The sequence below is a fragment of the Heptranchias perlo genome, chromosome 31 (assembly GCF_035084215.1).
Source record: "Heptranchias perlo isolate sHepPer1 chromosome 31, sHepPer1.hap1, whole genome shotgun sequence".
Lineage (NCBI taxonomy): Eukaryota > Metazoa > Chordata > Chondrichthyes > Hexanchiformes > Hexanchidae > Heptranchias > Heptranchias perlo.
Genome location: NC_090355.1, coordinates 27,975,827 through 27,989,065, shown reverse-complemented (window position 1 = coordinate 27,989,065; position 13,239 = coordinate 27,975,827). Strand labels below are relative to the sequence as shown.

Below are 13,239 nucleotides of genomic sequence, written 5' to 3'. Positions count from 1 at the left end.
AGAGGATGACTGAAGGTTGGGGGTTAAAGCATTGTTGGAGTAGAATAAAGGGAGATTCACTCTGCTGCGACCTGTGCTGTACGTGACCTGGGCCGCGCTTGATGCTGACATTCGGTTCCCAGGGTGGAAACAATGTTCTGTTCCTCAGCACTAACATCCATCAACACAAATAGATAAATTTAGACGTGTCTGCAAGCCAGTAAAGTGAGTCCCCCGCTCTCCCCTCCACCACCCCCCCAACTCAAATACTGTCAGCAGATTAAAGGTTAGCGGTTTGTGTGTCAGAGTACATAGCCTTTTGAATTCCATAACCAGAGGGATCAGCCCGCAAAGTGTTTGATGCTCTGCCAGATAACTTCAAGAAATAGAGATATATTAAGGGCAGTTCCACGGCTTCTATGGGGCAGTTTATGCTGAAAGGTTAGTAGAGGCCGTAACAGTGATCAAAGGTGACAACGGACTGATTTAAAGGGAAAGTGTCTCCTATTAAATTGTCACACGATCGTAAATGTTATAGAGAGCTACCTGTGTTCATACCACTGTCGGCCCCTATTAGTGTGCCTGTTTATTTATCTCCTCCTCTCCTGAAGGCAATGCCTCGTGCCGGGGTATGGGTTCCACAGGTACCCTGCCCCAATTGATCATTCTAAATTTTTCAGCTGAAACGGGAACTATTCCCAGACTATTCAGTGGTCTGAAATCAGCTAACTCAGCACAGACCAGGGGTCAAACCGGAGGGAGACCTTCTGATCCATGTGGTCCACATCGCACCAAGTGGTGCAGTTAACCCACTAGGACATGGTGAGAGCTTCAATTAAAAAATATTATTTACACATCAAAACTGTAAACCATCATTTTCTCCTCATATTTCAGTGTTTATTGTGATGTTTCTTTTTTTCAACTTTTATTTCACTTGTACATTTAAAAAAAATCATTTCGTTTGCACCAATGAAATCCAGAAATCACACACAATCACTTGTTTCCCCTTACACAAGTCTATTAGTACAAATGAATACATTTATCAACATCCAGGATTATACAGTACAACAAACAGGGCTTTGTGGGGTTTTTTGCAAGAACATAGAATTCATATATACATCTCTCTGTATTTACACTGTGCCATAGTTGCAAAGCAGAAGAAGAGAACACTGAAGGGTTTTGTGATCCAACATAGAATGAGTTAACAGACTGGACTATCACAGCATTAGGACCCTGACTGCACGTGAGATACATGCCTGCTCTGGGGATTACAGGACTACTGCTGAAGGCCTGTTATTTACCAGTATCATTCAGTTAAATTAATTTTTTTGTACCTGTGCAATTCCTGTCACGCAATATTGTGTCACTTCACCTGATATGCGCCCAGGTGGAGTGCTTTTAATTTTTGTTTGGTGTACGTGAATTGGGAAGTGTTGCAGTTTCGACAGCCGCTGTCTCAGAAACCGAACTGACTGTTCCCTCCAAAAGCTCAGTCTGAAGCAATGCCCTGGGAATAACGGTAAACATTAACACTGCAGTGGAGACCAGTACTCAGGGTTTACACACAGCCCACCGGCTATAGATTTAAGATATACCACATACTTCCTTCTGTACTTGTATTCACTTACGTGGTTAACGTAGTCAAGTACACCTGTAGTACGATATTTTGAACCTACATTCTGCATCTTTTTTTTAAATACAGAAAATTGGCTACAAAAATATGAGTCCATTCCAAGGTGCAACGTTTGCTGTGAGTGCTTTCACTGTTCCTTCAGCGAGAATTTGATGTGTAGTAGGAGTGTGGCAGAGACTGAGGGAATGTTTGGTTTCCTGGTATAAAGCTAAACAAAGTACAATTACTCGATTCTCTCCCTGCGCTGACTCATGCTCAGGTACAGTTCCACAGGCTCTACCTACTTTGTGGTACTTCACCCAAGTGAGCCCAGTTAGCAGGGCTGGCAGGCTATTTGAACATGGAGGGCGTCACAGCCTCGTGCAATCCTTGCCTCATCTCACGGAGAGGGGAGGTCACTGGATTGTGATCAGGAGCAGAACTTTTAACTGGTCCCTAACTAGTTACTCAATAAGTATTGCTCAGTAAGCTACTTATATATCCTGTATTATTCTGGAATGCCCTCACTGTGCAGTCAGTAATGGTGCTCTCTACCAGTGTTCTCTATCTCCAAAGTAAGACCCTCTCACACACTCTCCACCTCAGCTGGACTGGCATCTTCACATGGTGTTATTCCTGCCACTTCTTGGTCTTCCAGCCACGAGACATGTTGAACAATGTGGGATCGCCCTGCCCACCGATACAATGGTGGGGATGTATTTACACTAGGTACTGAGTGGCTCTCCTAAACATGCTTCTTTACCCCCAAGTTATCTTACAGTGGGGAAATAAAACTTTACTGTACAATAACTTTACAATGAGACAGTCAGACATCGTCACTTCAAGGGTAACAATCCAAACAGCAACTCACTAATCTCCCCCCTTTGTCCCACTCAGTAGGAGTATTGCCCCGCCATTGGGTGTCTTTATGGTTTCTTTAATTTTCAGGATACCCCCTCAGACCTCGATAATTCAGCATTCAGATATCTGATTTTTCTGGGGTATTTCCAGTTACTTTGACGTGTATTGTTTTTCTACATTAAAGGCGCTAGATAAATGCACGTTGTTGTAGTATAGTAGTAATATTTTTGGTTAGTTTCTTTTTGGAGCAAGTGCGAATCACCCTGGGTTCGGTCATCTTTTAAAGTCGTTAATTTGGAATCATTTTCCCATTATTGCTGCCGACAGGAGTTTTTAATTTCATCCCTGCCCTCAATTTTCTTCCCTCCTCTCCCAAAGGCGCTGATAAATGCCGGAGTGTGGTTCCAGAGGTGCCGGCAGACCTCCTGGACCTCACCTCCTGGACATTACCGTTGTTCATGTACAAGTATAGATGGTGAGCACTGACAGACTATTGGACTGTTAAGAGCATCATAGCCTTTTTTAAAACTCTTTATGCTCAAGAATGAGAAGAATAACTCTTTTAACATCTTCCAGTTCTGATGAAAGGTCTTCGACCTGAAACGTTAACTCTATTTCTTTCTCCACGGATGCTGCCTGACCTGTTGAGCTACTCCATCATTTTCTGTTTTTATTTTAAGAATAAGTTGGAGATACTTAATATCTGTTTGGTCAGAAAGCAGTTAACCGCCATTTGAAATCCCCCTTCCACCACTCCCATCTCTTCCTGTTTAGTTTCACACGTCCACTGCACCCACCTGTGAATCACTAATGGCACTAAGACAATAGTGCTCTGTCAATCAAAACACTCGGGGCTGTTTTTAAAACATTAAATTTAAATAGAAGGAAAAATAATACAAGACTAGGAAGTTCCTGTTCAATGATTGTCCCCTTTAACCAAACTTGTACTACTTTAAAAAGTTTTGGTGAATTTTTTTTTCTCCAAGCTACAATTCACTGTGACGGATCGGAGGCTCCAGCTTGTTCGATAGTGCGCTTAGGACCTTGTCAAATTTTTCATATCGCTCAGCTTGGTTGCCTTCTGCACCTCGGCTCCCCCACAGCAGCCGCATCTGGAACTCTGTCTTGAAGACTTCAAGAACTTGTTCGTTTTCCTGAAATCCTGGGGAAGAAACGAGTAAAATATCACATCTTCGAACTTCCTTTGAAAAAAAGTATTGTGCTCATCAAAGTGAGGAATGCCACAAACATCCTACCCCAGGTGACTGTAAGATATTCCTATTTTTTTGTTCCCATTGTGAGCACTAAGCACTCTACTCAGCCATCATAGGTTAAAGATGCAGCGTTAACCTGAACAAAGCACACCCTACCGCCCCAGTCTGGTACTTCTATTTCCTACATCAGCCACCCTTGTAGCCTCTCTAAGTGAGATTGATAAAAGTGGCAATTTGTGCTGAATTACTTGCACTCTCTGAGCTGTGGACTTGTGCCCACCAAGAACAATGATCCCCAACACCAGCATTCAACCCATCAGTCTGGACCGAACCCAGGCCTACATCCCAGAGGAGAAAGCGCAGGGTACTAACACTGTACTAATTCCGGTTAGAGAATAGCAATAGCACACATATTCTCTTACTTTTAAGCCCCCTACACCTTGCACTATTCCCCCAACCAGACAGCAGACAGGCAACTTGCTCCTGCGCCTCATGCCAATTCCACTTTGTAACCAGCTGATAAGAGGGATGGGCAGGATGACCTGTTGATGGAGGTTTCATTCCTTATCCATGACTAGGTAACTACTATCTGAGTGCCAGACTAGCTGAGTGCACAAATACATCACATGGGGAATACTCCGGAGAAGCTCCATACAGCCTCCCATCCCATGGTGCAATTATCCGCCTTTTCACTTTTCCTTTAAAACAATAACTTATCAGTGCAGAGACCAATGTACACACCTTTAGAGTGAAGCCTCGGAACCATGGCTGAGTTGGCGAGTGTACTGCCCAGTGTGGTACTGAGCCATACAGATCAGAGAAGTCTCGGTTTTGATCCCTGGTCAGTGCCACGTTAGCTGCCCTCAACCAGGCAGACAGTGGGTGCATTACAATTGGCTTCAGTATCCCTGGGTTAAGAAGGGGAAACCAAATTCAGCTCAGGTTCCCATCAGTGGCCCCTGCTGGAAAATGACCAGGATTGGGCTAGGCTGTGGAGTCCCAGCGATCAAACAGTCACTGTCAAAGCTGACACATGTAAATTTAGTTTGGTATTGGGGGGGTGGGGGGAATGGCCAGCACCCATGATACCGTACTCCTGCATGACTCGCTGCCCTCAGAGGAGACAATTAGAGATGGGGGGAAATTATTGAAAGAGTGTTTAATCAGATAAAAAGTAGGAGGAAAAGAAAGAGAAGGGTTCGCCGCATTTACCTTGTAGTTTCAGTTCAGCATTTGTTCTGTATAGTCCCCCATGATGTGCAATCGTCCGTGCGGCCTCCAGATGTGACATAACCACCTCTACGCCACTGTCGCTGGTCTCCCACGACTCGATGTTATCAGTAGTCGCCATGTTGCGTTCAAGCAGAGTGATGAGGGGAACAACGTGAGGGAAGGTCGTGTTGGTCAGCGGGGATACCTCTGAAAGGTAGAGAGTTTTTTTTAGAAAAAAAAAAGAGAAGGTTGAAATAGTAGAAGGGATAAGAATACGAAGTACAGAATGAGAAAAGGCCATCAATCCTACTCCCTCCACAGACCATCTACCCAATCAGGACCTCTACCCCACCCATTTAATCTTCTGAGGGAAAGTTCTGCATAAATACTCACTGATTCCCAAAAGTATTGAAGCAAAACTCCAAAATATTCATCTCCACTATTCCGTCCTGGTCTTCTGTCACCACAAACACCCCCCACCCCCCCCATATCTCAGGAGCAAACAAACTATGGTGTCCCATGGGGTATTTGATCCTCTCAGTCTATACCTATCCGTATATCTCCAATCCCTCATCCAGTTGACTATATGTGGCTCATTTATGAAGGAATCTGTTTCACGTATCTAGTTGCGATTCTTTTTTGTTCATGTTAAGGTATACTCTTTCTGTTATGAAAATTCAGTCAGTAGGTACTGGATCTGTATCCATTCTAGTCCACGCATCATGTTCCTAATCTCAGTCCACGGTCATCAGGTGAGGTACTAAACAGCATTTGGGCATTTTTGTCCCACAAGAAGAGGGAGGCCAACTCACCACCACAGAAAGCCATTTAACAAAATCCTGGAGGCAGATTGTCTAACCAAAACATTTTTCCTCTCTTCCTTCCCCCAGAATACAAGGAAAAATTCTAAAAAAATCTGCGTGTAGGGCAAATAACCGGTCAATTACCTCTTCCTTCATTCATGTTTTTCATGAAGGGCTTCAGTTTCTTCTCGTAGAGAATCGCTCCCTCCGTATGTCGCTGTCGTAGAGTCATCCATGTCTGCTCGAGCCTTGAAATCTACAACACAGAGAAAACCCGAGATAAATAAAAGTTATAACTAGGAGGAGACGGAGATATAAAATGAATTACAACACCACCTGCTGGGCAACTCAGTCAAACTGCAATATTCACCTTTATGACTTTTTATTTGTGTCAGGGAGGTGCTAATTTAATGCAAGCTGCTTATTTTCTTTGTTCCCCAGTTTTCTCCCCTCCTTTCCTGAAGGTATGCCCTCCAGCTGACCACTCATGGCATTCGTTGCCCATTTTTCATGCATGAACCTAGACAGGGAGCATTGACAACTATACAACCATGAAGAGCCTGATCCTGATCTCACGGACCTCCACACAGGCAACTATTCATTTCAATTAAAGGAAAATTGGACAGGCAAACCGCCCTGCCAAGTTACCACCCAAACGGTAAAGTTGAAAATTACCCCGGGGGAAGGCGAGGGAAAAGAGAGAGAGGGAGACCCAGGAAACCATCTCAAAAACCCCAAATTCAACATTTGCAGAGACCCATTAGAAAGTTACAAACCAGTGCTGCCAGACATCAAACCCTCCCACCGAGTGCAGTCGGAGCTATGTCCTGCTGACAGACACCAGGAATCTACCAGTAAACCAAACCACACATCCCTCCCACAGTCCTGCCAAATCCCAGCTTGTCCTTCACCATAATGCCGGATCAAAGGACTCCCTAAGCTGCCAAACTCCTGCAGTATTATCGAACTCCAACCCCAGTTCTACCAAACCCTGCTTCCAAAGCTCAGGACTGCCTCTACCGCCCCCCCCCCCCCCCAGCCCCGTGCAGCTAAATCCCTTTCCCCTTCCCCAATATTGCTAAATCCCAGATATCTACCTCCATTTGGTATATAAATGCAAGTTGTTGTTGGTGTGTACCAACTTACTGTGCATTCTCAGCTTGAAATATGATAAAGGATAAAAATTAAATATATAGGAAAAGAAAAATATCACAAAGGCCACCCAGTTTTCACAGAATAATGGACAAAGTTCTAAAATTCAATCCTCAGAGCACCAAGAAAAATCCCCGAATGCCATTTAATGGAAATGGAACTTGAATTATTCAGTCGCTGTAAATCAGTAACCCTGATGTTATATCCCAACCCCCCAACTGTTATAAAATAATGAATCAGACTCGTTGTGAGCAATGCCACAGGAGATTGACTAGTCCAATAAAAAGGTCCATGGGATACTTGTGTTTGAAGTGAATTGTTTGACCCCCCCACTGGGAACAAATGATCCTGTCCCACCTGGAACAATCCAATTCGCGTCTACTAGTGACCACGTTTTGACCACATTGGATCAGGCAAGTAAGTACATAGTTCCAATTCACAGACATAAGTCCCCTGATCTCTATAATCAGACAATCGTCTGACTCTGGGTCTGGAGTGCAACAAAAAAAAAACTGTGTTATTTTCTTTTAACTAAACCTTAATGTTAACCCTGTGTGTACCACAACCAGCAAGAAAGAAGCCAATGACATCATCTATCGTCAATTTTGGAACAACAGCCAACTCATAAATAACGAGAAGATTCAATAAACATTTACTGGACGTCTCTCATGTTTCCAGTTACTCGAGTTCGGATCAATACAGGATCAGCACTGATGGGTGAAGATATTTAATGGGATATCTAAAAGCCTGCAGTTGGATAGTGCATCAGCCATAAAATACTTAAGGGTCACTGCTGAAGTTTTGGCGTGCGGATATCTTTCGTGTGATGGTGTCATGTACGACCAACACAATATAGTTTTCACGGCGCCTGGTAGTTTCTGACGTGACTTACACCCGTTTACAAGAGAAAAGTAACCAAAGCTTTGCCAACTATAATGGGTGGTGTTGGAACACTGAGGCCAGGGCCACACACTGGACAGAAGCAGCTCTGTACCCCCTCCCACACCCTATTCTGTGGAGTTTTTAACCTCCGCCTCTGAGGAAGCAGTGAACAGAGGCCTCTGCGCAATGCAGGAATGGGGAAAAGATCAGACTAGAGCGTTCAACAGGCCACACTGGCTGGTGAGAGCAGGACTGGGAGTGGCCCTGGGAGCAGACTTCCTGCCCAACCTTTGGCTAAAGAAGGTTTATGACACATTAGGGACCACTGAATAAAGCAAGAGTAAGAAACCCTCAAAAGATTCGTCTCCCTGTCTCCAGCACCGACCTGAGGCATTTCCAACGCTTTCATCACAGCGGCGAAGCCAAACATATTTCCCATATTGCTCTTCAGTTCAGCAGCCAGCTGTATAGTTTTGTGTAGGAGGGCCGCCCTCTCCTCTGTGCTGCCAGTGCAGCCCAGAATATCCACTGCCATCATGATCGACATGGTATTAAACCTACGAAGAGAGCAAGAAGACCCTGAGTTAAAAACAGAAAATGCTAGACACACTCAGCAGGTCAGGCAGCAACTGTGGAGAGAGAAACACAGTTAACGTTTCAGGTCGAAGACCTTACAACAGAACTGCCCGTTGGAGAGAAGAGCAGAACTTCTTCAAGGCCCTGAGAGTTTCACTCCACCCTGAATCCCAGTCTAATTAATTCAGTAAATAACATTACTCTAAGGTACTCTTTGAGAACACTCTGCTTTATTGTTTCTGCCAATGGTAGACGACTGTCAGGATTTTTAAAATTCATTCATGGGATGTGGGCGTCGCTGGCAAGGCCAGCATTTATTACCCATCCCTAATTGCCCTTGAGTAGGTGGTGGTGAGCCGCCTTCTTGAACAGCTGTAGTCGTGTGGTGAAGGTTCTCCCACAGTGCTGTTGGGTACGGAGTTCCAGGATTTTGACCCAGCGATCATGAAGGAACGGCAAAAAAATTTCCAAGTCAGGATGATGTGTGACTTGAAGGGGAACGTGCAGGTGGTGTTCCCATGCGCCTGCTGCCCTTGTCCTTCTAGGCAGCCACGGTGCGCCGGTAGTGGAGGGAATGAATGTTTAAGGCAGTGGATGGGGTGCCAATCAAGTGGGCTGCTTTGTCCTGAACGGTTTGGAGCTTCTTGAGTGTTGTTGGAGCTGCACTCATCCAGGCAAGTGGAGATTATTCCATCACACTCCTGACTTGTGTCTTGTAAATGGTGGAAAGGCTTTGGGGAGTCAGGAGGTGAGTCACTCGCTGCAGAATACCCAGCCTCTGACCTGCTCTTGTAGCCACAGTGTTTATGTGGCTGGTCCAATTTAGTTTCCCCCAGGATGTTGATGGTGGGGGATTCGGCAATGATAATGCCGTTGAATGTCACGTGGAGGTAGTTAGACTCTCTCTTGTTGGAGATGGTCATTGCCTGGCACTTGTCTGGCGTGAATGTTACTTGCCGCTTATTAGCCCAAGCCTGGATGTTGTCCAGGTCTTGCTGCATGCGGGCACAGACTGCTTCATTATCTGAGGGTAACACCCTCAGGCAGTCACTGATCATTCTTCACAGAAGAAACTACATAGCCATATATGTTCAGTAAAATAACAGAGAAATTCACAAGCACATTGCTAGTTCTAATCGCCTGATTTTGAGTGACCCACCACACTCCTTTTCCTTTATCTTCCTTCCATCTGACTCCCTCATTAGCCAATCTTATTAGGTCAAATCTATTCTGTTCCAGACTCCCCAGGATGTTTGAAAGCTCTAGCTCTGAATGTCACTCCCTTCTATTACCTATTATTTTAAACTACTCGGGTACATTCACTGATTTTACCTGCTCGCAATCTAAAGATTCATTTTCAGCTCCCCAGCAGTACCTTTTTGGTAAGGGCACCATCCGGGACTACTGTAAACTGTTTAATAGAGTAAGCAGCACCCTGAGCCGGTGTCCAACTTCTTCAAATTAATCTTTCGATTTGCTCGCAGGTGAAATCTGTGAATGGTTGTACCAGAGTCGTTTAAAATAACAGAGGCAATTGTAGTGAGTGACAGCGAGAGGTTAGAGCTTTCAAACACCCTGACAGCTTGCACGACACTGGTCAGTCAGCGTGCAGGATTTGGTAAGTATGTATTCACACTCTACCCCACCATAGTTGGGAGTTCCAATCCATGTACCAACTCCTGTGCAGGATATATCAGGTACTCAGCAGAGCATCATTCCTCACCTGAGAGGTACGCACACTGCTCAGCGTCCGCGTCACTCTCGAGACTTTCACTAGCCTGTACGAGAGCAACTGGGGCGAGGGGAGATTCCCTCTAAATTTTCTTTCCAACTCATGGGAAAGAGTCTGACCTCAGCTCAGCTGTGTTGTAAGGGGGGAAGGCCTGAGCAAAGGAACTCACCCTGATACCTTGCTTTGTGCTTCTCCTTCCTTCAGTTCCCCCCCCCAACTCTCCTGATGGCACTAACGCGGTAGGAGACGGTTCCTCAGGAGCCGATTACCAACCCCCCTAGCACCTCACATTCTTCATGTACGAGCCCAGGTATCGACGGCCTGTGAACTTAGCGACATGACGAAGGAGCTGAGTGTGAGCAGTTCTCCAGCCTGTACTTATGCCGGTGGAAGCTCTGTGGGGAAGGCAACAACATAAAGCTCCCCACCATAGCTCCACTTGCAAATGCACTGCTTGGTATGGTACTGAGCCTTACAGAACCAGAAGGCTCTGGGTTTAATCCCCAGGCCTGTGCTGAGTCAGCTGATCTCAACCAAGGCACTAGTAGGAATTGCCACAATTGGTCTTTGCATTTCCTGGGTGAGGGAAGAAAGAAAAAAATCAGCAAGTGTTCCTGCTGCGGATCGCGATCTGCTGAGGATCGCTATCCCCTGCGGATCGCTATCTGCTGCGGATCGCCATCTCCTGCGGATTGCTATCCCCTGCGGATCGCTATCTGCTGACTCCATCCTGTGATGCCCCTCGTTGAGGAATAGCCTGTTGCCCCTCACAGGCTGGGTTTATTATAAGAAGAATGAGCACTTAACTGTGTCACCTAAGGGCTGCTTGAGCGCAAGGTACCATAAGCAAAGCAGGGGTCAGCACCTTCAGGAGAGGAAGGAAGAAAATTATCATTTCTCTCTTCCCCCAGCAAAAAAAAAGATTAAGAAATAAAAGGTAAACGTTGTGGTGTAAATATTTGCCGCAGTAGATCCACCGTCTGCTTCGATACAAGCAAACAGGTCGGCTCAAATATAGTGACATTGTCCCACTTAAGTCAATGGCGGTTTTACGAATGATGCCAGTACTTTAAGAAGTTGTTTCTATGAGTCCCTCTGCTTTAAAGTAACTGAGCAGCGACACAGCCTAGAACACTGGACGTGGTTTGCATCACGAGTCTCTGCTTCTCTCACCGTTCCAGTAAGTCGAGTCGGAGCTGGTGCCCATGGGGAAGAGTGAGTAACTCCAGCCCCGAGCTCACTCCCATCTGCTTCTGCAGTTCCTTAGAAACAGCCAGTATCCTAGCAACCTGTGGGGACAGGATATAAAGGAGATTAATCAACTTGCACTCTCGGCAATTACAAGGCCGCAAGTAACAGGCATCACATTCACCCGCTGAATATCGATCTGTTTATCAAAAGCATCTCAGCAGTTACACTGACAAGTGTGAAACATCCAGAGTCCCGATTAACTGTTAGGGACACACATTCGTCTCACAGAATTGACAAGATAAATACTTTGGATCTGCATTAGTCAGCAAGTATAAATACTGAAAGATTTTAACTTTATTTTAGTCTAAAGGAACACCGTCACTATTGTTCCAAAGACCGCGGTGAACTGAGACTTTGGAACAGGCTGGTAACATGCCAACAATATTGCTTTAAGGTGAATAAATAAAGCAAATTCTCCACCCCCTCCATCTCCTCTCTTGAGCTCGCTAACTCTTGTTAGTGTACACTTCCACAACACAGTCACCCTCTGGTACCTCACCCAAGTGGCCGCTCTTCATGCGAGAGCCTGGGTAGTGAGTAGCAACAGTCTATTCGACTGTGAGTGGCATCACAGTTGAGCCAGATCCTGTCCTTGCCAGATATCCACACACAGGTGCACTTTTCAGCAGGGGGAGTGGTGGGATAACAAGCACAAGCTGGAATCATGGTCGACTTCTCCCCTCCCTGGACCAGGTACACCAAGATCAACTGGAATGCTACCAGCTACATCTTGGCTGGGAATGGCTAACTCAACACAACACAAAATCAAAGAGAATCCACTGGCACTCGGACTTCCTCACCGTGCAGTCTACTTTTGTGATGTGTTTGGCCGTGGTTTTTGCATCTTCCTCGGCCAGCAGCTCCTTGACTTTCTTTAGCACCGTCATCTCGAGTGGCTTGTTCTCCAAGGGAATAAGCAGCCACTGGTACCCGTTTGGCTTGAAGGAAGACACCAGTTCGATGACCGGGGCGGTGAACGAATGGCGCTGCTGCCCCTCCTCCTCTTCTGCACAACTCGGCATCGGGCCGAGGTACATTTCTGTCTCCAGGAACCCGAAGTTCGTCTCGGACTGCCAGCTGGAGATGTTGGGATTTTCCTCAACTTTCAACCGCTCCACGTAGCTCTTTGCCATCAGCTGGCTTTGCTTGAGGGCCAGTTCCAGCTGCTGCCTCTCCCAGTCGAGTGGCGACGAGGGCCGCAGCTCACAGTAGTGGTTGTGTTCTGATTCTCTGAAATTCTCTGAGGCGATTCTCTGGGCATGTGGCAGGGTTGAATGTGCGCTGTTACAGTGAGGTCCACTTGAGGCCTCGGGGGGCCCATCCTTGTTAGAGTCCTGGCACAGTCTGTTACCGATCGGTGGGCTAAGCTGCGGCTCACTAGACCGTCGCAGCACTGGTGACGATGGCGACATCCTTGCCACTCGGCCTAGTTGGCTTTTGTGCTTCAAGCCTGTGGAAGATGACACAAAACGTTAGATGCAAGTTATCTTATTTTTTTTGCATCCTTATTTTTATTTCCCTCTTTCCCCACCCTTCTCCAATTATCTCCTTTCCCGATGATCTGGCACGTTGCTGGGCTACAGTTCCATGAGGACTGGGCCCTCTCCCTAGTGCCCATCCTTCATGCTGGACATCAAACAATGTCCAGCATGGACTCCAACCTGGAGTCTCAAACAATGAAGCGTTTTGTCTGTGGAAGGTATTACAGCCAAGCCTGAGCCTGGATCTGGACCAAGGCCTGGGCCTGAGCTTGAGTCTGAGCCTGGGCCTGAGCTTGAGTCTGAGCCTGGGCCTGTCCTCATCTGATGTCCACAAGCAAATGCACTTGTCAGCAGTGGTCACTGAATAGTGATCAGGAGCTGGAATCCTGGCTGTTGTTCCTCCACAGTTCTAGAAGTGAGATTTAAAAAATAAACACTCAACAATTCTACATTCAAAATCTTCTGAATATTTTTAAATTATGAT

General features: G+C 46.0%; 1 protein-coding gene across 2 annotated transcripts in view; it reads right to left on the bottom strand.

The window, feature by feature from the left end:
- Positions 1 to 863: 863 nt before the first annotated feature.
- The window catches only part of LOC137300628 (SH2 domain-containing protein 3C-like), a 119,956-nt gene continuing 107,580 nt past the window's right edge, over positions 864 to 13,239 (bottom strand). For both annotated transcript variants that reach the window (XM_067969823.1, XM_067969824.1), the window contains 6 exons: positions 12,075 to 12,724; positions 11,197 to 11,312; positions 8,101 to 8,272; positions 5,826 to 5,937; positions 4,879 to 5,085; positions 864 to 3,614 (listed from right to left, as the gene is read on the bottom strand). In XM_067969823.1, coding sequence (XP_067825924.1) covers positions 3,439 to 3,614; positions 4,879 to 5,085; positions 5,826 to 5,937; positions 8,101 to 8,272; positions 11,197 to 11,312; positions 12,075 to 12,724 — 1,433 coding nt within the window. In that variant the 3' untranslated portion in view covers positions 864 to 3,438. The remainder of the gene's footprint in view (positions 3,615 to 4,878; positions 5,086 to 5,825; positions 5,938 to 8,100; positions 8,273 to 11,196; positions 11,313 to 12,074; positions 12,725 to 13,239) is intronic.